This window comes from Pseudonaja textilis, chromosome 3, assembly GCF_049901715.1.
Source record: "Pseudonaja textilis isolate UNSWEBS1 chromosome 3, rPseTex1.2, whole genome shotgun sequence".
NCBI lineage: Eukaryota > Metazoa > Chordata > Lepidosauria > Squamata > Elapidae > Pseudonaja > Pseudonaja textilis.
The window spans coordinates 158,628,117-158,655,757 of NC_141992.1; the positions used below are offsets into that span (position 1 = coordinate 158,628,117).

The following is a 27,641-nucleotide window of genomic DNA, read 5'->3' on the forward strand; positions in this document are numbered from 1 at the left end:
TTTTAAGTGAAAGTTAGGGTTAGGGTTAGGGTTGAAGCCATAATCTTTAACAAAACAAACACATAGCTTAGCTGCAGTACAAAGTTGTGAACTGTAATAAAATGGACACATTCTTGCCACTAGTTAAAATTTCTGGTTAGTAGCAAATAGGTTCAGATACTGGTGACTACACTACACAAACAAATGTTTTCCATCTTGAGCTGTCCCTATTGTGTAACTAGCTTTTCTAAGGACATTTTGTTAATGCTCTTGATCCCATCCATCCATATCTGTGGTTATATGTAGTTTCCTCAATTTTGCCAAGCAGACTTAGAATCCCAAAATAACTAAGTTCCTGCTTGTTGATCATGTATTAGCTGATTATTTTTAATCCTTTATTTTTTTCTGAACTTGTTAATTCATTTGCCATCCTCTCTCTGCATGTATGGCTCTGTAGTCCATATAAGATTTTAAGCAGAATTTTGCTTACATGAAGAATAATTGCAATGATTCAGTAATCCATACATTTATTTGTATCCCCTTTTTGGTACAAGCACAGTATATGCACCAATCGTATCCAATCTGTATGCCATGCAGCCTGTTCCATATTTGTTGAAGGAGACGTGTTAATACTTTAACTTCCCCTTTTCTGAGTCTTTAAAATTTTTAGTGGGCATTTCCTTTGTGCTTAGTGCTTTTCTATTCATCAGCTAATCTGTTCCACTTACTAATGGAGACAGCTTCTAAATATATTCTCCTTCTAAAATGTGTCATTCTCTAATCCCACTGTTAAATTTACAATAGCTTCTTCCTATCTTTTTAAAATCTCCATCAGATTATTACTCTTGAATATTCCTAATTTAGTTATAAAATTTCCTGTGATTTCCCTGATCTTAAAACAACGCATCTCATCTTATTCTTGCTTTTTTCCTGTTTACATTTGTGATTGAGATCAGTACATTTCCTTCAGTTTTTTTCTGAAAAATTATTAGTTCTTCCTCATAATTGTTGGCTATATTTGGTTCCATGGTATTATTACTCTTTCTTGATCCTCTAATTCATATTTGTATAATATAAGCATATTAAACATGTATCTTACAGTGATCTTATATTCTGTCTATAAGACCTCCAGGTTAAAATGTGCTGGCACACCTACTTTCTTTAATTTTCTAATTCATATATTTAAAATTAGCAATTAACAGTCTGTTTGTCAATTTGCATCTGAAAATGTCTTGGTTGACTGGATTGCCTTCATCTTTTGTTTTTGCTTTATTATGTAAACTATTTGATTCTAATCTTGTTCATCCAATTATGCTTACATATAGTATCTGTTTGTTTGTTGGTGTACCTAGATGCCTGCATAGGGACTATTAAAAGCATAATTTAGTTATACAGGAATGTTTTTAAAAGGGTTATAACTTCTTTGGAATAGAAGAAAGATCCATTTTTGCCCTATACAATATTCCATGATTATAGTTCTTGAAAACAGTTTATTTACCATCAGTACCCAGGGCAAATTACAAAACATGAGTCAGATTGTCACAACACAAACTTCATCCCTTGGGTCATGCATAAGTGTCTAATGGATGGAACAGAGACTTTGATATCACAAAGCACGTTATCATTCTAAGAAAATCTTGGCTTTTCATAGATGTCTGTGACTTACAACTCTTCACAAAGAAGTTTATACAAGCTGAAATTATTTCATGCACATACTTCATATCTTGAGACTTCCTGTGGTTTCATATGTAATATGATAAAGGTATAAGTGATATTAATCATGCATTAGTTAAATGTCAGAGAGGACAGAGTAATGTGAATCACAGTAATACTTCATTGTGTTGTTTTCCTTATGTTTAATAAATTTTATTAAATGGTGTATGTATGCATTGTGTGTGTGTGTGTATATAATATTGTGTGTAAGTCATATGTCTGTGTGCATGTGTGTGCATGCATCTATGTTTCACAAAATTTTATAGCAAAATAAATTGTTTTGTGCTAAAGATGCCACAAGACTCTTTATATTGTCTTTCTTTGTGATCACTGGAATTTTCTAAAAGTTTTACAACTGTTATCTGATTTATATCTGTTCTGAGGTATAATTTAGTATTGTCTTTTCCCCATGTCCTTTTTGTCAGGAACCCTATCTCTTATTTTTGTGTTCGTGGGAAAAACATTCTCATACACATATTTTTGTATGCATTTAAACTGCAACAATACAGCTTTCCAGTTTTCTTTGTCCTCTATGTCAAACTGTGCTCCTCTCAGAATGTCCTCTGGAGGGCTGGGGAACCCATGTAAGAGACTGTGGCAGGTGGCTCAAAGAGTGAGAAAATTTTGAAAGCTCTCATTCCATTGCTCCCAACTTAACGCTATGCATTATTTATTGAAATGTGATTCTTACCTCAATATGACTACACATTTTTCTATATTGTCTACCTGGTTTTCATGTCCTTTCCTTAAAGCATTTAATTTTGCAATTTCTTTTTGAAAATGTGCAATTTCCTCATTGACTTTAGTAAATTGGCTTGAAATGCCTAAATATTTCTCCTGAAAATAAAAAAATGGTTTAAAAGCACAATTACATGCAATGATGCATTAAATTACTTATCCCAAAACAGAACTATTTTCATAACTGCAGTTGAAAATGTAATGCAAGTTAGGTAACATAATTTCAGTAAAGGTACACTTGCTTAAATCAGTCATTGTTTTGAAATATGTTTTACAAATAAGATAATTTCATTTTTGTACATTGCTCAATGTCTTTCCTGTGCTTTTTATTATTGTTTGAGTATATAAGAAATGATTTTCACTGTCAGGAAGAATGCACAGGTGGACCCCATCTACTTGGATGAGATGATTCTGAAGCTACATGGAGGTCAAATCATATAGTTTGAATTGGGGTTGGATGGTTACCCTCGTCATTAGTCTAACCACTGAATCAGAGGTTGTACTTTCTGAAACACCTTCATAGACATTCCGTATTGAAGGTTTATTCACTAATCCCCCGTTATCAATGACTGGAAATGATGCCTAAAATTCCAAACCACTCAAAGGTGGTTCAGAAGAATAACACAGTCAATAGTAATATCACCAAGAAGTCTAATTGAGCAGTCTACCTCCCTCCATCAAGTTCCAGACAATGGTTATCTACCATGTTGTTTCAGTTCTATGCCCAGGTTTGATTATTGGCTGAAATGGATCCAGATAATTCAGCCTGAAGCCCTAACATCTTCTTTAGAATCCTCCCAGAAAACATAACCCGGAGACTGCTTAGCTGTCTAATATGCTGAAATGAGAAATGGTGTCTTCAGGGGGGAATACATACCATTCTCTTTTTCAAGTTAGAAGGTATCACCTCTCCCCATAAACAGTATTAATCCCTACCTAACTCACACTTTGCCAAGGCACCCAAAAGAGCCAAGTAGGGTATAGAGATTAGAACAAATGATAAAACATTTTAGATAAAATTAATGCAAATACATAGCAATAGTCACTGACTAAGTGACTTTGAGCCAGTTACTCTCTTTCAATTCAACTTATAGGATTATTGTTGTGGAGAAAATAGGAAGAGGGAGGAATATTAGGTAACTTTACTGCCTTAGGTTACTAAAATAAAGTAACAAAGGCAGGATGAAAATATAATAGCAATTAATTTAGTAATATGAACAGGAAGCTAAAAGAAACCTAAAAAAGGTATCAAACAGAGAAATAAATGCAGAAAATGAAGTCTTACAAAACAATAAATTACATGACTTTTACCAGAAAATGCATTCCAGATTCTACATCTGAATATGATTCATCATTCAGTGGAATTATTTTGAAGTATTTACTTGATATAGAATTAGGAGGGTTATGGTGTTTCCTAATGATGGATTCTCTCTCTCTTTTTTTACAAAATTAATGTAATTATTATTGATATTGATATTTCTAGGAGAGTCTATGCACAAGTTTGTGTTGTACATCAGTTGTGTCCTTTCCTAGATCATGAGTTCTTGCACTCAGTCACTCATGCCTAGGTCACCTTGTATTTGGACTACTGCAATGTGCTCTAAATAGGCTACCCTTAAAGAATATTTGGAAGCTACAGGTAGCACAGAATGCAATCATGTGGACCTGTAACACCATTGTTGTACAAGCTGCACTGATTATCAGTTTCCTTCCAAGTCCCATTCAAGGTGCTGGTTATCACTTTTAAAGCACTTTTTGGCATGGGCCCAGGATACCCAAGGAATTATCTCACCTCAATGGGACTGGCTTGCCCAACTCATTCCAGCAAAAGGGGCATGCTATAGACATTGCCAGTCAAGGAATTCCAATTGGGAGTGTCCAGGACAAGGGTTTTTCTTGCATGGCTCCTGTTCTCTGGAACATCATGCCCATTGGGGTGAGATCTATCCCCCTCCTCTTCACCTTCCTAAAGAGCCTCAAAACCTGGTCCTGTTGATTGGCTTTGGACCTTGATGGAGACATTCCATACTGAAGATGGTTAATGGGTTAAGAAAAAGATCCTGTCCCCAAGATGGTTAAGGGATTAAGAAAAAGACCCCATCCCCATCCCGTTGTACCTAATTTCTGTTAATTTTAATATTTAATGATTTAATGTTTCGCATTTTTGCTTTTATGATATGTGCTTTTATATACCACCCATTGCTTAACAATGGGATGGGTGATAAATAAATTTAGTAAGTAAGCAAACAAACAAACAAATAAACAAAAAACTATTGTCTTAAGATCTGATTTTTCTCATTGTTGTTCTGGAAGTATTTTCTCAGTTAACATGGTTAATACAAGAGAGCTGTGGGGTGGTGGTTTGGTGCTCTATTTGAACAATTTCCTGTAAAGGAAATGCAAGATACTGTATCATCTTGGCACCATATGAAACAAAGCAGCTGGTTGATTTGTTCCAACAGATCCATAGACATGGTAGAAGCAAGGATAGTTTGCAAGGATAGAAAGATATGGATATGCATTGTGAACAGTACTGACATAAACTATGTTTAATTAGATTTCCTTTTCTCTTGTCTCCTGATTCCATTTCTTTATTTTGCCTAATTTCTCTTATCAGGTAAAGGTGATAAGTTGAAGGGTGTTCAGATGTACAATTTCCCTGACTACTTTTAGATTTATTTATTTGTCATTATACTGTACTTTAGGATTAGGTGATACAGTAATTCTCCATTTTGCCCAATTACCCATGGGTGCAAGGGACTTTTGTCAGTGCTGCTGTTATTATTATTTAAAAAAGAAATAGGGACCCTAGAGTAAGATTAAAAGCACTGTTTTGATTAAATTATAGATGTGAACTCTCCTGGTTAGCCACATTAATTTCTCAATCACTCACAAATATGCACAATAAAAACCAATGCAACACAACAGTAATACATATAAGACATTTTATACAAAGAACTGCAATTATAAATACATTTATATAAACACAGTATTCATAATAATAGCCAGAATATCTTGTTTGCTAATATAGACAACTACAGTATTAAAGATCTACTATAATTTACAAAAAGATGCCATCTGCTGTACAAAGGTATAATCAGCAGGCTATTTCTATCAGAGTTGAATACTTTTTCTTCCTCATACTGATTTTTACCTTCCTTTCTTCAAAGCCCCCCAATATTATGAATCTACTAGATTCATAATAAAGAAATAGAACTTACCCCAACATGAATTTGTATGTTATTCTATCTCAATATTTAGGATATGATTAGGTTCATTTAAGAAAGGGATAGGAATACTATACCCCATACAGAAAGGTTTAGATATATTCAAGATAAGTGAGGACAAGCGTGTTTAGCATTTGAAAATAAACAAAACTTATTAATGCTAATATTAACATGTTCACCTTTTTATCATCTAATAGGTTCTTAACATATTTCTTCTTATTTTCTAATTCGTTTTTCACATTTTCCTCCTTGTCATCAAGTTCTTTGATCTTCTGATTTAATTCAGCTATTTTCTGAAAAATAATAATGCAGACCAAAAAAGAGTAATAGAATCTAATCAAAATGAAGTTTGATACATTTGTTACTAAACTTTATCACCGGTCAGGTCATTGGCCAGCTCTCTCAAATCCTTAGCAACAGTTCTATCCAATGTTCCCACTACTGAACTTTATTCATCCATAGAGTCAGTCAATTGCTCCCTCCAGATGGTAAAAAGAAAGACACAGAAACAAGCAGTGAACTAACTGGCAACTGGTAACTTTCATCTTCTCTTATCATTTCAATGTATGTGTGTGAGGGGGGAGGACAAAACTTGCCAGAGTGTAAAGAAAATGATAAAGCCATCCCTCAGAATGCCTGAGGAAGATAGAGGAGCCTGGCAAGTTATCATGGCTACAGGAAAGATGGGGAAAATCACTGGAGCTGAGCAGATGGATTAGTGAAAAGTTCCCACCAGTAGACTGTCATTCACTCCACCTCTTGGAGAGAGTAGCTGCAAAACTGCAGTACTTCCTCTGGAGTAAGCTGAGCTAATAATTTAGCAGCTCAGATTCCTAGACCACAATAAAATCCAGAAGCTATGGAATATAGAGGATGGCACCGATCTTAGTGATGGACATTTTAAATTAACAATTAAGTAACCAAATATAAAAAGTTTTACTGTTAGTATGAGGATACTTATGTAATACTGGTTTTCACTAAAACATATTTACAAGTAAAAAACATGTACAATTCCTCCCACATTACCAATAAGCCTTTTGGTCTTTATTACATTGCTTCTACTGAGTTTTGTCCAGTGGTGATATTCAGCCGGTTCGCATCAGTTCAGGTGAATTGGTAGCAAGAATTTGGCGTGGGTCGTCGAACTGGTAGCAACATCTGGATGGCCATGCCCCCGACCCGGTCACCCGGTCTCCACTCACTCCCTTGCCCTGCTCACTCACTTGCCCCTCCCGCCTGATGATCGTTCATCCCGACCACCCTGAACACCTGCCTGCCACTCACCCCACCCAGTCACTCCTCCCCTCCTGGGTCTTGCCTTCCCATATGGTGCCTGTGCCCCAACGAGCAGTCCTGATCTTCCTGCATCCTGCTCACAGGTAAGCCTGCAAGTCACGCTAGTCCTCCCCCACCATCCCCAAACTTTTCTAGGCCTTCCATACTGTCCCCATACATTTCCAGCCTTTCTCTACTATCCCTGGACTTTTCTGGGCCCTCCCATCCCTGGGCTCGGCTGGCTGGCTAAGCTGGCGTGGCTCCATCTCATGTGGCGCTTTCTCAGCTTTTCCTACTATGTGGCGGCCATGGTGCAGCGAGGGTGGGTGGGTGTCCCAGCCGTGGTTGCTGAAAATTGCACATTGCATGTGCAGCCCTGGCTGGGACATCCACCCGCTCTGCCCTGCCCTCCCGATGCCGCACCTGCAAGAAAGCAAGCAGCTGCCAGAGGTCTTTGAGAGAGAGGGTGGATGCTGCTGCCACTTCCGCCATCTGCAGAGGTGCTTTGGGAGGACTGGAGTGGAGTGGGGGTGCTCCACAGCCCCACCACCACCTCCCCTCAAAAATAATGCAAACAGCCACTGGAGGTCTTTGGGAGGGAGGGCGGATGCTCCTGCTGTTGATGCCATCTGCAGAGGTGCTTTGGGAGGGCTGGAGTGTGTGTGGGGGTGCTCCACAGCCCCACCACCACCCTCCCTCGCATATAATGCAAGCGGCTGCCGGAGGTCTTTGGGAGGGACGGCAGATGGTCCTGCTGCTGCTGCTGTCCATGGAGGTACTTTGGGAGGGCTGGAGTGGAGGGGTACACCACAGCCCCTGCACCACCTCCCCTCAGAAATAAAGCAAGTGGCCACTGGAAGTCTTTGGGAGGGTGTGCCGCCCACTTTCTTCCTTTTCCCGCCACTTGCTGCTGACTGGAGCTCATGGGATCATTCATCCCAGACCAGGTGTGTGTGTGTGTGTGTGTGTGTGTGTGTGTGTGTGAGAGAGAGAGAGAGAGAGAGAGAGAGAGAGAGAGAGAGAGAGAGAGAGAGAGAGAGAGGAAAGAGGAAGGGAGAGAAAGAAAGAGAGAGAAACAAAAGAAATAGGAAGAGAGTGGGGTGTATGTCTGAGAGAGAGAGAGAGACATACAAAAGAAAGAAAAACAAAAAAGAGAGAAAGAGGAAGAAAGAGAGAAAGAAAAAGAAATAGGAAGGGAGAGAAAGAGAGAGAAAACTCTGTGCTATTATTTTTAATTGTTTCATTATTTATCATGTGTTAATATTTTACACTGTCCCTATATCTAGAGTGATTTTACTGCTTTTCTTTTGCCCAGAGCTACCACATATTTTTCAGGGATTTACATGCATTCAGTGTCTAGTCCAGAGCATAAATATGACATTTTGTATACATACAGAGAAAGAAGCACTCTTGTTATCTTTGACTTTTAGGCTTGCTGTCAAACATCAGCCATAATAATTACTGTTTTGAACAATATGCAGGTTTTATTACACAAATGGTTATTTTATATGTGAAATTATGAAATAAATTTGAGTAGAGGTCCTGAGAAAGTATCAGCATAACAGAATAACACCTAGAGGGACCTTGAGGAACCTATACCATTTCAGAGAAATGGTTGTCTGGTCTTTTCTGAAAAACTTCCATTGATTGAGCACCCAGAACTTCTGGAAACAAGCAGGTCCACTGGTTAATTGTTCTCAGTGTCAGGAAGTTTCTCCCTAGTTTTAGATTGCTTCTCTCTTTGTTCAATTTCCATCCATTACTTCTTGTTTGCATTCTGCTTCTTTGGAAAAATATATTGCCCCCACTTCTTTGTGGCAGGCCCTTAAAAGCATGCTGCCTATCACATTCTTAGGCAAAGCATGTGAGCCATTTCCTCCTTTCAGTGGTCCATGAAAGTACATCTATAGTATGTAGATAATAAAGTCAAAAAATGGTGAACAACATTTTTACAGAACTATAGATATGTTGAGGCTGGGTGTGACAAGGAATGGCTGGGAAGTGAGGGCCAGACGAGGCACCCCTTTACGTGAGTGATATTGAGTTGGCCATGCCCACCCAATCACATGACCACCAAGCATGCCCACCTAGTCACATGACACCAAGCCACACTCACCAAATAAGCCACACCCACAGAACCGGTAATAAAAAAAATTGAATCTCATCACTGGTTTTGTCCCTTGGAGAAGAGCTGATAGCATTACTCACTGCCATTAATGTGCCATTTTGAAAATATAATTATTTCAGTCTCTTTTTTTTTCATATCACTGAAGCCATTATAACCATAGAGAAGTTATTTTACATTTAATTTCATATTGACATGTTGATTTATTCCAAATGCCAATTTGTGTTACACTATATTCTGTGAAAGAAATGCAAAAGCACTTAACGGAAGCATAATGGAGCAACATTTTGTCTTGTTCTTATTTAGTTACCTCAAGAAGTTCTTTGAGCACATCTTTATTTTTTTCCAGTATTTCTATTTGTTCAGCTGAAAGCAGCTCATATTTTTTTAATTTACTCTTCATCTTTTCCTCTAATTTGTTATGCTCCTTTTTCTTTCTTTCTAACTCTGCTTGTAGTGCTTTAATTCTTTTCTGTTTATAAAATAAAAGAATTATAAAACATTTACTGAAGTACTTAAACTAAAGGGAGACATATTTTTACACTAGGGCTCAATCTAATAAAATTTTAAATTGATTGCAGGGGATAGAGTGAAAAAAGAGATGTACTAATATTGCATTAATTAAAAAAGGATTAACAAAGAAAGATACAATTAGATCATATGGTCATCTAGGGCTGATGGTTGCTCCACTGCAAGGCAAGAAAAGTAGACACCCAAGAAACAGCTTTGTGTAAGTTCTTTCTTGAAGTAACCTTAGTATAGTAAAATGATTTTAATGCTATCTGTGTATAGCTTAGCATTCAAGTTATCTTCCCATACATCATGCTATAAATTATACAGAAGAGGTTGTGTGAATATAATTTTTAAAAATAAATAAATTCTGAATAAATATTTTAAAAGTTCTTTTCCTTACCTGAGTCAGCTTCCAAGCACTTATTTCATCTCTAATTTGTTTTTTAATATTCTCTTCCAAATTCTATAACATAAATAGAACAATTGCAATCAATAGGAGTAGACAAAAAAAGTACAGAAACTACCACAAAATAAATGATCTGCAATCAGATTATTATATATATATTATAATCAGATGGATTGGATTGCTTTTGTAACTGACCAATTTAAGTATTCCATTAACGTATGCTCTTTAAAGGCTGGCTGTAGCATTCTTAACTTTTGGGTCACTATTTCTACATAGTTTTAACTATTAATTCCATATTACAGGATTGCTTTAATGAAGCATTCCAACTGATCCTTTTGTTTCTGTTTCTCCCTCCCCCCAACCACCAATATGAGTAGCTCCAGGAAGAAAATGCAACTCAAAAAGAAACCGAAATGTCCAACGTTTACTGGTGGAAGGGTAAGTGATATTACAGAGTGTCTCAATAATGCAAGTGCTAGAACTTCTTTAGCTTATCTTCCACTGATGGAACTCTTCTATGAAAATAATTAGAATAACTTGTCAGAGACAGTCAGTTTGGTGTAATGGTTAAGGTGCTGGCCTGGAAACCAGGTGATGCTGGGCCAGTCATTCTGTCTTAGCCTTAAGAAGAAGGCAATCAAACATTGCTTATTTCTTTTGTAATTACCCAAACATTTTAAAATTTGTCCTGGAGAACAAGGAAATTGACACATTATTTGGAACAGTATCAGACTAGTATAGTGTTGCAAAGAGAAGAAATCACTATAGTAAAAAGCATTCCCCTTCTTATTTATTTATTTTACCCTATCTTTATTATTTTATTCGAAACTCAACATATCTAGTATTCCTCCCTCCTCCTGTTTTTTCTCACAATAACAACCCTTTGAGGTGGAGAACTGAGAGAAAGTGACTGGCCCAAAGTCACACAGCTGGTTTTCATGCTTAAGGCAGGATTAGAACTGTCTCCTGGATTCTAGATCAGCACCTTAATCACTACATTAAACTGGCTCTTTATTTAGTTACTAATATTTCTTAATGATTGTGGGATAGCAGTTTGATCATGACCCAATTAAAAATTATTCTAGTTTCTTTCATATATATATCATGTCTTTCTCTTTAGGGTCTTGGACTTTAATAAGAGTCTTGGACTTGAAGAGAGCTAATTCAATAAACTTAGAGAGAGCTTGGGAAGGATTCCATGGATGAGAATCCTCAAGGAGAAAATAACTCAAGAAGCTTGGGAAATTCTGAAAAGTGAGATTATATGAACCTAGTCTAGCACAATACCAATGAGGAAGAAAAATAACAGCTCTCAAAAGAAACCAGCATGACTGCATAAAGAATTCTTTGATAAATTGAAAGACAAAAAGGACAAGTATAAAAAGTGGAAAATACTAGAAAAAGTGACCCAGCAAGCTTCTGAAACTAGAAAAAAAAATCAGATATGAGGTTTTTCACAGAAATAAAATAAATATTACTGAAAACTTTTTTGAGAAAAAACAATTTCTTTAAATACAAAATTCGATTACTGCAGTAATATTCTATTTTGTTCAATGCAATAATTTAACATCTTACAATTAAACATAATATGAATTCAGTAGTAGTAAACAACCTTGAAACGTGATTTTTCTTTAACAATGCCTTCATTCAGATCCTCCAGTTTGGTTTTGGCGTCGTCATAAGCCATTTCAGCAACATAAAGGTCTTTATTTACTTTTTTTAAATGTTCTTCCAGCCTACGAATATTTTTCTGCAAAACCTGAATTTCTGATTGGTATCCCATTTTCCTTCTTGCACTGTTTAAAACAAATGTAAAAACTGCTTACAATATTAGCACTTTTTCAATAGTTTAGAAAGGCTGCGTATTTTGTTATGCTTTTATAAAGAAATGCTACAGTTTGCTTCATCTTTTATAATTGGGAGTTCACTCACATAATACAAATTTATTTTTTAATATATTTATAGAGTAAACAAAAAAGAGAATAAAACTGTATTTACCATTATTAATGTAACCATTATTTGTTGTGGAGAAAGTTAGAACCTTCATCTTCAAATGCTAATCAAGCTGGACATGATTATGGAAGAACTATAGGCTAAACTAGAAATTTGAAAAAAACATCTTAGCAGAAGGCATTTTGGTCTTATTGTCAAGGAAACCATTTGAGCAAAAATTTACCAGGAATCACCAAGAATTTGGCTTTTATATCAGTATGGAGTAAAACTAGAAGAGCGCAGATATAGCTGAGAAATGTTACATGGCACAGTAATAAAGATGTTAGACTTAACCACATTAAATTGTCACTAATAAGTCTTCTTAGGTTGGAAGAGAACATTGAAAACAGACACTTAGATTTTTAGATATTTGATATTCTTATTGCTGATCATTCATCTAACTGGGGCATTTAAGTGTTTCCTATAGAATATCATTACTTTTGTACAAGATAGAATAATTTATTTGATGGTTTTCACTAAAGCAGTAAAGTGAGAGCACTTTAAGGCATCTTTGAGGCTTACTTAGTTAAAGACATAACCCTAGGCTGCAACATCAGCATAAAGAAGAACAAAAATGAGCCAGTGGGCAAGAGAAGGAAGATAGAATTCTGACTTAGCAAAGATCACAACAATATTGTTAATGTTAAAGTTGAATGATAGTGGAGTAAGGAAATAGCCTTGCTTTACATTTTTGCTACTGAAAATAGGTTTAGTTAAATCACCAAGATATTATCTTTATTTGAACAGTTGTTCTGAAGTGTAATACAATTATTAGCCTAAGAACAAGGAGGTTTATTGTTGTAGTGGCTAATTTCCCCCAGAATTGTTCTCGCACAATAGTACTGAACCCTTGTATATGCCTTAAAAGTATGCATTAATCCCCCATTGCAGCATTTTTAACAAAGTATGGTTAAAACAAGCCATGCCTTAGCAAAATATATAAACTAACTTATTGAATAAGTTCATTAAACATATTCATGCATAACTGTTTTGATAATTTTATCTTTAATAATGGTTTACACTAATTTATTCAGAATAGACATCCTGTATTTTCCTGAATTATTTCCTGATAATTAAACAAGTGATATTACAACTGTCTCTTTTTCAAATATTACACTCATTCCTCTAATATAGAAGCAAAACTTGGGAACATTTTTCTTAGATAATGGTTTAGCAAATTAGTTCTTTGTTATGATTTGCAGTTTGACATTTTGATATGCAAAGTGGCACCAATTTTAATATTAGATAATCATATCCCACTTGTTATGCCTAACATATTTCTCTAAAATCTAACAGCTCCATTTCTGTTACCTTGTTCTATGTTTCTTCTATTAAGATATAAATATTATCCATACTATCTTTCTTCAACTTCCTTTTACACTTATATGTATGTACCTTCATTGTATTTTCCTTTATCTCACTGGTAATTTTCTGCATATAAATTACCGTATTTATCGGCGTATAACACGCACTTTTTCCCCCTGAAAATAGGGGGCAAATGATGTATGCGTGTTATACGCCGATGTCCAGGGAGCGGAATCCTCTTTAAGGGATCCCGTTCCCAATAGTGCCTAGCGGCGGCGCAGCATCGTGACGTGATGTCAGCGCTGCGCCCGCCGCATATTTTTTTCCTGAAATTTCCCTCTTAAAGGGAATGCGTGTTATACGCCTGTGCGTGTTATACGCCGATAAATATGGTAAATATATATTTAATTAAATATAAAGTTCAACATAAATAATCTAATCTCTCCAAATTAATTTATATACAACTCAAATGTGTTATGTCTTTAGTGAGAATAAAAAGACTAAAAATAAAATACTGTTGAATTGGGGTTATTCAGAATGTAAGCTTATTGGGCATTAACACAGTGCCACTTACCTGTCTCTGAATTTGAACATAAATCCAGCATTTTCATTTTTAAGATATTGGATTTCATTTTGCAAACTAGTGAACTGCTGAAGATCATTTGCAAGCTTATCCTTCAGTTTTTGTAGATCATATTCTTTATTGGATTTCTACAGATAGCATATAAATAATTATGAAAATACTCAATTTAATAAGGCATGTTGAAAGGAAAAACATTTTAAATATGTGAATTCTAAAACTTACTGAGCTTTCCATAACTTTTATCTCTTTCAAAAACTCATCTAGCAATTGTTTGTTTTCACTTTCTTGTCTTGAAATTTTCAACTTCAAACGCCTTTCCTAATATTAAAAATACATTATTTAATTAACATTTATTTGAAATAATATTATAAATGTATTTCATGATAACATTATTATAATCTTTTAAAAAATAAGAGAATTCTATTATTTGAACAATTTCCTTTCCTCGGTTTTGAATCTCTCACTATTTAGCTTTATTCGATGACCCCAGTTTTTATAGATATTTTCTTTATTCATATATAATTTCTTTACATGATACATAATTTTATACAATATCACAAAAATTGTATGTGTATAAATATCTTGATCTACATTTGTTCTAAGCTGAAGTGTTCCTGAAGTTATAAAGTTTCTCACAGATAATTGCTCAAGCTTCTTGGTTTCTTTAAAAACGCTTCTGGACTTTTCTCAGTTCTTCAAGGTCTGATATGCCTTTGAAAGACAGTTGCTGAGCAACATGAATGAGCCAGTATTACTGTGCTTATGGACAAACGACATGAAACACATCTGGTTTGCCACTGGGGAAACAGAACGCTAGACCAGATAAGTTTATCAATTGATACAAACATATGTTTGCACCTATCTTGAAACCTGAATTGTCCCTGTTTTGTTTCACAAAAGAACATTGACAAAGTGAGAAAAGGTGCTTGTAAGTGAACTGCGGAGCTTGTCAGCTTTCTTTCCTCATGGAGCTCCTTCTTATATTATTCAGGTGAGTTCTCTCAGCTCTGTAGAGCAAGGAGAAAAGGAAATAATTGTGTATTGCTTCTCATTACTGAAAGGCCATTTTAGCTTTCCATTCATAGGAACAGTTACAATATCAATACAAATTATATTAATATTAAAATTATAAGGACTAAATGTATATTCCTGTAAACATTTACCAAGAAGTGTCATTAAATAGAATTCCATAAATAAGTCTGTGTCCTTAATTATCAGTCATACATAACAACTTAATAGTAGCTATCCTGAGGAGAGGTAAAACAAGGTTGATTTAATCCTAATGGAACCTGTTGGGATCTGTTGCTAAAACCTGCTGCTAAAACCTGCTGGATACTGATGTTGGAATGTGCAAAATAGAATGTATGTGATTTTTAACTGAACCATGTAACACATTAGTTGATTGCAAGTTGCCTAAGTTTTTAGTAGATATAATGATAGTATTTCATGTGCTGCTGTATTTTTGAAATTTTCATGCTTTGCACTTAATATTTAAAACTCACTTTATCACGCCAAGAATTTAAGTCAGTTCTTGTATCTGCTTCTTGCTTGATTAGTTCTTCAAGGTGATTTTCATTTTCCAGTATTTCCTCCCTCAATCTATGTATCTTGTTATTGATGTCAGCATAAAGCTCATCAGTTTCTTTTAACTCATCCCTAAAAAGCAGCAAGAATAAATTATCTATTTCTCCAAATGAATTAAAGATCAAGTGAACATTTATTGTTATACTTGCAGTCCCATCAATCTCTTTATAACTGCAGTTATCTTTTGTACCATTAGTAAATATAGCAACAGTACTTTCTCAAGTTCTGATATCTAGCATTCATGTACATTTCATTTATTTCCATGTAATTTGCAGCCCACAGATTTCTACTATCTTAGCTTGTCAGTCAATTTAGCCATTACAATATTTTTGCAGCATAACATTGTTTAGCATTATACTGTATATTGGAAGCTAATAAAAGAAGACAGGGAGTCCAGCAGAGATACTGAGCCTGCTCACTAACTATTTTATATTCTAAAAAGTGCCATAGAAAGGTAGAAGTATTTCTAGATCTTAAAATATCTGCCAATATTCTAGAAAGATAAATTAACTTCTCTTCATATAATGGCCAGTAACCAATACTTAGTGATTCCTCTTCTTTCTTTTGTAGAGGAGCCTCCAAAATACAGGGGTAGGGACTATTTTGCTACTGAAAAAAACTGCAGCAAGACAGGACAGGAAGAAAGCCCTGTTCCACGAGCAGAATTCTGCTCCTAGTAGATAGGATCCAATCCAAAAATTCATCACAACTTCATTTTCACTACGGTGAGGAATTTCTGATTGTAAATTCCTTATTTTGATAATCTGCAATAATTAAGGAGAACTGCTAGATGCAAAACTATAATTGTAATATCTCATAAACACAGAAATTATGCTTCCAAGTCAGAGAATTGTTGTAATTAGAAATATTACCTAAATTATGAGTGCTATCACTGATAAGAGACACTTTTTTTCTATATAGTAACTAGGAATGCCCAAAACATTCCATACACAAAACAGTTATCTTTGGCTGGTTCATGCCTGAAATGAAACATATATTTGAAATATATTGGTTCATGCATTGAACAAAGTGGATGCATGGATCTTTCAGAGAAGGGGAAAAGCTAGGAAAAGCCAAAAACATCAACTGTGGCAGATGAAGGAAGGGATGGAAGCACAAAACTGATATGTATTTCTCCTTCTTTCTCTTCATCCCCTCAGTAGCAACCAACTTGATATACTGGACTAACTTCCTTCCTCTCCCTTCAACTGCTGTCAATAAGTCAGCATGACAAGATCTACTAGCCCATCTTCCTTATGCCCTTCCTCCCTCCTGCACAAAGTGCAAGATAGTTGTTTTTTTTTAATCTTCCAGAATCCATTCTTCATTTCTGGCTACAAGAAAATTCTACAAGCTTTGCCTGTATTACATATTAGCTTAAATTAATACCTTAATTAATCCTTACCAATTACTTCCTCTCCTCCCTTTAGCAAAAGTTCTACTATTTCTCCTATTCTCTCAAACCAACAATTTTTTTTCCTGAAAAACATTGCAGGGACTTGACCAAGCAATCTCTGAGAATTGGACAAGATTGAATAATATATGTATATGTATATGTATTCTGTATATAAGTACAACATAACTTTCAAAAAGAATCAAGATCTGTTATACTGAAACTCAAGGTTTTTTTATGTATAAATGGAAATTTCCTGAAGAATAATTATCTTAAAAAGTTAAAATATATTTACCTAAGCTGGTTTAATGTAGTCTCATCAGCTTCTATTTGCTCAAACATATATAGTCTTTTTGCTTCACATTCTTCTTTTATTTCTTCATGCAACTTTAGCACTTCCAAATATTTCTGATGAACGGTAGCATACTGAACGCTTGCCTTTGAAAGAAACAGAAATTAATTTACAATTTAAAACTAAAAACTAAAAATATCACAAGGATTATGATAACAATACTGAAGGACCATACTGAGATGGTATTTTAAATTTGCATTTGTCATTCCTGCATCTATTTCCCTAAACTAAACCAACTTAGTTTAATGGGAATTAAATCTACATAACATTGTACATACTAACACACTCACGCACGCACGCACACACACACACACACATATTTATATATACATACATACATACATACACACACACGCACACATATATATGGTATTCAGTTTTGTTCGGGTATTTTCCCACGTCATTGTAGTTGTGCTTTTAAAGTTGTAGCAACGTTTCAGCAGAATCTCATCTGCTATCATCAGGCTTCTGATGATGAGATTCTGCCGAAACGTTGCTACAACTTTAAAAGCACAACTACAATGATGTGGGAAAATACCCAAACAAAACTGAATACCATACATGTAAGTACTCGTGAAAACTTAAGAAAACAAATATATATATATATATATATACACACACACACACACACACATATATATATGGCATTCAGCTTCGTTCGGGTATTTTCCCATGTCATTGTAGTTTTGCTTTTAAAGTTGTAGCAACGTTTCGGCAGAATCTCATCTGCCATCATCAGGCTTCTGGTGTGTGTGTGTGTGTGTGTGTGTGTGTGTGTGTATGTATGTATGTATATATATATATATATATATATATATATATATATATATATATATATATGAATATGAATATGAATATATGAAACAAAATTGACAGACCTACTCCAAGACTCCACATACAAACTCATAAACACGGACCCAAGCACGTATCTGGAAAAATTAACCAAGAAGAAAATTATAACCAGCCACATGAGCAAAGAAATCCAATAGACGATCATCCCAAGAGAAAAATCTTCCAGATGCCCCAAATTATACGGCCTCCCAAAAATACACAAAGAAGGCATACCTCTCAGACCCATAGTCAGCTCCAGAGGAGCACCACTACAAAACCTAGCTAAACACTTAGCAAAACAGCTACAGCCCCATGCTGAAACAGCAGCTTCACATGTACAAAACTCATACCACTTCGTGGAAATGATCAAAGATCTACACGTGGAACAAGAAGATCTGCTTGTAAGTTTTGATGTGGTTTCACTATTCACTCAAGTCCTGATAAAAGAAACTCTTGAAATCATCAAAAATAAATACCAACCAGCTAAACACCTCATGGAACTAACAGAACACTGTTTAAACAACACATATTTCATATACAAAGGACAAAGATACAAGCAAATTGAAGGAGCCCCTATGGGATTACCACTGTTACCTGTCATTGCAAGCCTGTTCATGGAAAAATTCGAATCCAGAGCCCTGGCTAATGCCACCCACAAACCCAAACTATGGTTAAGATACATCGATGACACATTTGTGATTTGGCCCCATGGAAAAGAAAACCTAAACAATTTCCTAACACACCTAAACAGCACACACCCCAAAATCAACTTCACCATGGAAACGGAAACAAACAAACTACTACCATTCCTAAATGTACTAATCTACTTTAACTTAATTTACTAATCTACAAAAAAACAGATGGCACACTAGGACACACCACATACCAGAAGAAAACACACACCAACCACTACCTCAACGCCCAATCCCACCACCACCCAGCACAGATAAACTCCGTGGCCAAAACACTAATCACTAGAACCAAACGCCTGGCAGACAAGACACACATAAAGACTGAACTATGCACCCTGACTAAAGTACTGACAGCCAACGGCTTCCACAAAAGCAAAATCACCGGCTTGATCCACAAAAACACACTGAGACATAATGGAGACCTAGAAGACGAACAGACCTATGGAACAGCTGTCCTGCCCTACATAAGAGGTACTACAGACAAAATCAGTAAGATACTACACAGGCATCACATCAAGAATGCCTTCAAAACAGACAGAAAAATAGCAGCCGTCCTTAGAATCCCCAAAGATAAAATTGACCTGGAAAACCAAGGCATATACGAAGTCCCCTGTGCATCATACCCGGCCACATACATTGGACAGACCAATAGAAGAATAAGTACCTGCCTGGATGAACACAAAAATGCAGCAAAAAAGCTGGAACACACTTCCTCACTAGTCCAACACATGAAAGCCACTTCAATGGCACCAAAACCCTAGTCACTATAGAAAACCCCAGCTACAGAATTATCAGAGAAGCCATAGAAATTGAAAAAAGACCTGAAAGCATGAATAGAAGAGATGATTCCACCAGACTGTCAATCATTTGGAAGCCTGCACTCACAAACAAAAAATCTCCACACCACAAGCCAGGCAAACACCTGGGCACAAACAGATCCCCCCTGATACCTCCAGCTCAAACACACCCCAACCAGGCACCCAGATGAAACCTAGCTTCCTAACAAATGATAGCTGTCCATTTACTCGGAGCCAAGTTACACAATGTTGCTAGACAATCAAGACACAAAAAAGCCACAAAACAGACAGAAGATATTAGAAACACCAATCAAGCAGAACACAGCAAACTCCAAGACCAATAAACACAGACCAAGACTCCCAACCAATCAGGATGAAGAAAAAACCATTCTGGCACAGCAGTAGGCTAGCCCCAAATTTAAAACTGAAACCACTTTAAAAGTCTGACTCACAGATGAACACAATACAGAAGCCTGATGATGGCAGATGAGATTCTGCTGAAACGTTGCTACAACTTTAAAAGCACAACTACAATGATGTGGGAAAATACCCGAACAAAGCTGAATAACATACATGTAAGTACCCGCGAAAATTTAAGAAAACGTATGTATGTATGTATGGTATTCAGCTTTGTTCAGGTATTTTCCCACGTCATTGTAGTTGTGCTTAACTGTGGACACAGTTATAGTCACCCACTTATTTTTCCAGAAAGAAGCTAGAATCTTTCCCTTGACCACAGAGAATGAAGATTATGACCAAATAAGCTAATACAGATTGTCCTCAACGTACAATTCATTAAAAGTTACAATGGCACTGAAAAAAAGTGACGTATGACTGTTTTTCATTTGACCATTGAAACATCCTCATCGTCATGTGATCAAAATTCAGACACTTTGCACTGGTTCATTTTTATGATTATTGCAGTGTCATGTGATCATCTTTTGCTACCTTCTGACAAGCAAAGTCAATGGAGAAGTCCAATTCACTTAACAACTGTACTGCTAACACAACAATTGCAGTGATTCACTGTCCTGTGCCAAGAAAGGTCATAAAATGAGGCAAAATTCACTTAACAAATGTCCCACATAGCAACAGAAATTAAATCAATAATCCAATTGCTACTATCCAAAATAATATATTTGATATAACCATAGCGCCAAACTTAAAGAATTAAAAAATGTTTAACACTTTTAATTGATAGTTGTTCAAACCATTTTGCAAATAGCCAGTAACAAATGACAATAATGCTAAAACAATACTCATGCAATAATATTGTCCAACAATTACCATATCACTTATAGCATTTGCCAGATTTGTGTGATGACATTGAGATGCTTATGTTGTCATTTGTTCCCCTTTAATTTCTTCATAGACACTCATAGATATGAGTGCTCAGAATCTTAGACATTTTCTACTTTTTCTTATTTATTTGCCTATTTAATCTTTGCTATTTATTTTTCTCATACATTAAATGTGGATATTAAATATGGATATTTATGTAGATTACATGTTTTATTTTATTTATTTGATTTCTTTTTGTCAATAGGTATAAGTAAACACATAGTTATAAATACATGGATACATATAAGAAAAATAAAAAAATAAAAGAAACAATAAGACAGGGGTGGTAGGCACGTTGGTGCACTTATGCACGTCCCCTAAAGACCTCTTAGGAAAGGGGTGAGATCAATAGTAGACAGTCTAAGGTTAAAGTTTTGGGGGTTTGGGGAAGAAACCACAGAGTCAGGTAGAGTATTCCAGACGTTGACCACTCTATTGCTGAAGTTGCATTTCCTGCAATCGAGTTTGGTGCGATTAACCTTGAGTTTGTATCTATTGTTTGCTCTTGTGTTGTTATGGTTGAAGCTGAAGTATTAATTGACAGGTAGGACATTACAATGTATGATTTTATATACTATACTTAGATTGGACTGAAAGCGGTGTAGTTGTAGGTTTTCTAGGTCTAGAATTTCGAGTCTGGTGGCATAAGGTATTCTGCAACGAGTAGAGAAGGGTTTATAAATTTCAGCTGTATGTGTGTGCGTGTGTATGCATGAGAGGAGGGGAGGGAGGGAGAGAGAGAGGGAGAGAATATTTGTGCATGGATGTATGTGAATAAAGCATTAATACAATCTTATTCAAATGATAATCCAATTAGTATTTACTATCCAAATTAGGTAAATCTCACCCAATGTTAGGAAACATAGTCCTAAATTGTTTATTTTGCTTTGGATGGAGCCATTTCATAATAGTAAGTTTTTTTAAAATAAGATGGAGCTACTAACAATAGAACCAAAGCAACGTTTTGTTCTAGAATTTATCCAAGATTCAGAAACTCAAGAATTCCATGGGTGCAGATTCCAGACTGCACCTCAACCTTTAGGTTTAATACAACCAGGTTCCCAGTCTAGCTATGAAAATCTAATAATGAAGCTCACCTTTATTAAATCACTATTTGCATTTTTTGTTTGCTTTGCTGTGGTTGCCCATCTCACCACTATGATTCTGGGCAGCAGAAAGAAAATTAAAACCAGAAAATAACAAAACAACTCTATTAATTGAAAAAGAAATTACAGCATGATTTCATGTGCAAAACAAAGACTCCAATTTCTATAAGACATTATATATCAAAGTGAAAACTTGATAAGAATCAAGGTGTAAAACCTACAGGAAACATTTTGATTTTTATACGGATTTATTTTTTATAAGAAAATCATGATTGGATATAATCAATACTATTATACTTCTATTTTAATATTTAATCCCATATTGATACATTGAACATATCAAACCTGTACACTGCTATAATAAAATTGCATTTTGATTTCATAAGAATTTTTTTTTTTCATTTTCAAAAGGAAAGAAATGGCACTGCACTGCACAATTTTTTCACATATCTTCACATTCAGATGTTTAGCATTATTATTGGACACAGAAATTTTAAATGCATATGCAATAAACCAAAAATAAAATATAATTAAAATATTGAATCCCTCCTCAATTACCTCCTCAAATAATATTTTTACTTCTTTCATTGAATCATCTTCATGACATAGCTTTTCTTCCAGCAGAGGGCTGTATTTCTTCATAAAGTTTATCTGCTTCTGGATCACTGAATTGGCACCCTCTATTTTTGTCAGTTGATTTTGGGCATCCTGTAATTGCTCATTTTTTTCTTCAAAATGCCACTGTAATTCTATTATATCTTGCAAACATTTCTCCCATTCTGCAAAATATAAAAGAAACTATTGCTTATAAGAAAATGATAACTATTACTTTTAAATTTAAATATGTAACAAGCTGCTAATTCCAAAATATATGTACATTTGTCTTCAAATGATAATTTTATATTATCCATCTATAAAACAATGCTGTAATTGCATTTTCTAAAGAAAATTAATGTCCACATTGCCAAGTAGTCTATGGTACATTTTTTCAGCAGTACAAATAAATAAGAAGCTAAAGATCTGATTTTTTTGTTTTGTTTCAATTAGTTAACTTTTTTCAGATATAAATTTTTGTACATTCTCCTGGTGAGATAGTGAAGAAGTCTTACTTTGACCTAGCCATGCTCAATATTTTTTACAAATTTCCAATCTCTTTTTCTTGGGAGAAGGTTATTGAAAAAGTGATGGCAAATCAACTATAGACGATTCCAAAGGATACAGATGATCTGAAACTTTTAAAGTGAGGATTCAGATCTTAGTTTTGAATTATGTGTTTATTGTGTTATCTATGCAGAGTCTGTTATGATAGAGTTGGGAATGTTAAAAATAAATAAGTAAACAATATGCTTTATATTGAATTAATATTTAATACAATTAATAAAATAAACAACATTAGAGTGTTGCTTACTTTGTGTGCTTTCTCTATGGTCAACCTTCCAACAAATCACAAGAAAATGTCAATGGCCCCTATAGTCCTAACTGAAGCAAAATGTCATATTAATTAAAGATGGGAATGCGCACAGTTGTTCACAATATAACCATTCACTGCTCCTGACTTGTCATGAACTTGACAAGAGGAATATTAATACACTCTTATCAAATAGACTATAAAGAATATTGTTGCTAAATATGACATTTAAACAAAAGAGAATTTCTGAACAAACAGCAAGGAAGTAGATGAAGTAATGATAATTAATGTTGATGATCAGAAAGGAAAGTACTGTGTACATCTCAAATTTCCTTGGAAGCAAAAATAGGAACCAGCACTTTGAAGAAATAGTTTGCACAAAAGTGTCACTTTAGTACCATGTTCATATAAATTTAATACTCACTTATGCAATTTTACCATAATTAAAATGTGGGTATTATAATATATTTTAATGGTAATTAAATTTATTTCATTAAGTATTTTCAAAATTCTACTACATATAATAAAATTCAAAAGAGTAAAAGAGATATCTTTAATCATAAAATCATCTGTGAGAGGCTCAAGGGACTATGCATGCTAGCAAACTACCTCAGAGAGATCATTGATAAGATTAAGTGAATTTGCAGTAATATTTTTTAAAATTACATTTTTTATTTAGGGACTTCAGCATACTGATCTAGCAGAAGCAGAGTGTATAACTGGGCAGTGGGCTCCCATATTTTCTGAGGTCAGAATATACACATTTCCAAGAATTGCTTCAGATTTGCTCAGTGCTTGGAAAGAAATCTACAAAGCCTTATATACATTTTCATACTATATGTGAGCATATTTATACATAAATATATTCCTTAAAGTTTTTTTGGAGATTATAATATTGACAGTATAATGTACAAAATACTATCAGTATGAACAGAAGAAATTATTTGTAGCTCAGGTCTTTGGTACTCTCTTGATACTGGGGCTTTGTTTTGTTTTTGCAGATGTTTCATTACCAAACTAGGTAATAACATCAATGGTAGACCTGATGATGATCTAACACTGGTGACGTTACTTAGTAATAAAACATCTGCAATAAAACAGAATGTTATCAGGATGTTGATTGTAAAGCTGTAAGCAAATGTACCAGGGAATATTGACAAAATCTTCCTGATGAATATCCATGCTCACATTTTAATAAAACATAAAATTCAAATAATAGCAGTATACTGGATTTTGATCTTTTGGATAGGATAATTGGATTTTTTAAAATTCAGTGGCTAAAATAATTTTCCACTCTTCTTGGACTATTATTTCATCACAGTTATTTTGAATGCTTCCCAAAAAGAGAATAGCAATTTCATATCTTTTTTCTCCAGATGTTTTAAGGTAGCACACAAATAAATACTTTTTTAAAAACATGGCTATTTCTTTTACCTTTTTGAACAGCTTTGGGAAGCTGTTGTAATCTCCAAAATGACAGTTTATCTGAATTTAGGTATAGTTTTTTTCTATGTTGCTTCTCAAACTCTAAGGCTTCTTCAGCATCTTTACGCTCATTTTCTAATCGTGAAATTAACTCGATGACTTCTGCTACAATAGTAGAAGTTTTCTGCTTTAAAGACTGAATATCTTCAATTAAAAACAAGTAGTGTTATTGAATGTAACAGCATATTTTGCCAAAATATATAATTTAAGTCTCATTTTAATGTTACCCTGTAGCACACAGTTCTAAAAAACTAATCCACAAAGTTTCAGACTTCTATACAAACTGTGTATGCAATTTAGATTTTTATGTGCTATCCTACTACTGAAGTAATATGTGCAATAACATCTTAAAATACCAAAACTTTTGCATATTCAGAATTAATATAATTGCCACTAGCAGTAGTCTAATCAGAATAAAAGCAAAACATTGCTGTGATTAGGATCTTCACTAACATGAGCTCAAATGAGAACATTGCTCACTTCTAACATCATATAATTTGAATGAAAGGGCTTGGCAGCTTTCTTTCAGCCAGTCTGATTGATAAAGAATAGTGAAATGTCCCATTCACTTGGACAGGTTTAATGAAATACATATGAAATTAAATATGAAATTATGGGAGTGGGATGAAGATATATTTCAGTAATTCCAGAAATGTTTCACATAGATTTCCCTTCTCTTAAGAAAAATGCTGCCTGTCTCCAGATGTCTTGAATTCAGATAGGTGTTGCTAATTCCAATTCAAAAAAAGGAGAACTTATCAATGAGTCAATCATTCTTATGTGAACTATCTCTATCTTAAAGGAGTAAATCTTCAATTCAATGTTTAAGAGTTCATTCAAAAATTTATTTAGAATTTAAAAAGATCTAAAAATCATTTTTAACATTAATTTAAGAATTTCAAGCTTTAACATATTGTTTTTAAAAACGATTTATTTTTATCTCAATCACTTCAAAAAGACTGGACAAGATAACAGGATGTTATCATTTATAAAATGCTGCTGAAAATATGCAAAATAAGGTATAGAAAAATGTGTAAAACATTGTCTTTAAGATTTTATTTAGGGATGACAGAACATTATGTTCAAGTATATTATCTGGTATAGGTTTTTTGCTCTCAGAAGACAAAAACGATCTTTTCTGGTAAATGACAGTGGTGGTAAGCAGTGAGATTTCACTTTTTGAAGCACTATAGATACATAGACCTGAATCTAAAGTAATGATTTCAACTTCCACTTTCACTGGACATGATAAGAACATGATTCCTTCTCTCCCTGCATGATAAGAACATGATTATTTCTCTCCCTACAATTTTCTTTGCCTCCTTGATAGATGGGACATTAAGGACTCAACACAGCATAGAATTTTTTTCTTTTTCACTATTTTATTGGAAGTGTTTCAATATTTTAAAATCTAAATTGTAAACTGAATTATACTGCAGCTCTCAAACATTCCCATTATTTCATGGTTCTCTGGAAATAATTACAATTAAACATCATTAATATTAAGAGAAAGCAATTAAATACTTAATCAATATTACCTTTCCAGTGCAATGACTGTTCAGCCTTCCCTTCAGTAGAGAATGATAAACAGATCTCTTCAGTCTCTTTGACAGTTTTAGCATCCAAATCCCTGGGAATATAGGTCAGCATTATAGTCTTGGATCTTCTTTCCTACACTGTGTGTTACCACTATATTTTCTCTCTCCATCACTTTCAAAATGCTATTGATTTAGCTTCCTAACTCTCCATTTTCATTGCAATCCAAAAAAGTAATGGCCAATACGCATACTTTTTTGCTTATTTTAATGTAAAACATGTAATAGATGGCATGCTTAACAGTGAATAAAGATCCTGAAGTCTCAGTCCCAAAGAGCAGTTGCAGGAATTGGGTATGCCTAGTTTAAATGAAAAGAAGGACTAAGGGTGACACGATAGCAGTGTTCCAATATCTAAGGGGCTGCTACAAAGAAGAGGGGATTGGCCTATTCTCCAAAGCATCTAAAGGCAGTACAAGAAGCAATGGATGGAAACTAATCAAGGAAAGAAGCAACCTAGAATTAAGGAGAAATTTCCTGACAGTTAGAACAATTAATCAGTGTAATGACTTGCCTCCAGAAGTTGTAGGTGCTCGACACTGGAGGTTTTAAACAAAAAATTGGACAACCATTTGTCTGAAATGATATAGGGCAGGGGTGTCAAACTCAAGTTCATTGAGGGACACATCAAGGCTGTGGTTGACCTCGGGGGCACTGTGGGGGCATGTCCGACTGGGTAGGTATGGCCTACTGGGTGGGCATGACCAGATTGATGCCACCCCTCAAACTGCTGGCATGTTTCCTCTTTGCATTGGGTAGACCGGGCCAAAGCCACAGCGGTCTGATCTTTCCTCTTCACATTGAGTAGACAAGGCCGAAGCCATGCTGGCCCAATCTTTACTCTTCGCACTGGGTAGACCAGGCTGAAGCCACACTGGCCTGATTTTTCATCTTCACATTGGGTAGACCAGGCAGAAACTACGCTGGCCCAATCTTTTGTCTTCACATTGGGTAGACCCGGCTGAATCCACTCTGACCTGATCTTTCCTGTTCGCATTGGGTAGATAAGGACAGCCCTGCAGGTCAGATCTGACCACATCATGGGCTGGATCTGGCCCACGGGCCTTGAATTTGAAACCCTTGATATAGGATTTCCTGCCTGAGTAGAGGCTTGGACTAGAAGACTTCCAAGGTCCCTTCCAACTCTGTTATTCTGTTAATTCTCAGTGTGCTAGAAAGAGAAGATTATTAAACACAGGTA

General features: G+C 35.0%; 1 protein-coding gene across 2 annotated transcripts in view; it reads right to left on the reverse strand.

The window, feature by feature from the left end:
- CCDC178 (coiled-coil domain containing 178) overlaps nt 1-27,641 on the reverse strand; it is a 133,572-nt gene that overhangs the window by 100,891 nt on the left and 5,040 nt on the right. The window contains exons 4-15 of one of the 2 annotated variants that reach the window (XM_087931205.1): nt 26,384-26,475; nt 24,795-24,989; nt 22,511-22,731; nt 17,129-17,271; nt 15,359-15,512; nt 14,079-14,174; nt 13,848-13,984; nt 11,589-11,772; nt 9,971-10,033; nt 9,368-9,529; nt 5,837-5,950; nt 2,384-2,529 (exon numbers count right to left, since the gene is read on the reverse strand). In XM_087931205.1, coding sequence (XP_087787331.1) covers nt 2,384-2,529; nt 5,837-5,950; nt 9,368-9,529; nt 9,971-10,033; nt 11,589-11,772; nt 13,848-13,984; nt 14,079-14,174; nt 15,359-15,512; nt 17,129-17,271; nt 22,511-22,731; nt 24,795-24,989; nt 26,384-26,475 — 1,707 coding nt within the window. The remainder of the gene's footprint in view (nt 1-2,383; nt 2,530-5,836; nt 5,951-9,367; nt 9,530-9,970; nt 10,034-11,588; nt 11,773-13,847; nt 13,985-14,078; nt 14,175-15,358; nt 15,513-17,128; nt 17,272-22,510; nt 22,732-24,794; nt 24,990-26,383; nt 26,476-27,641) is intronic. The other variant, XM_087931206.1, reaches the window with a different exon arrangement.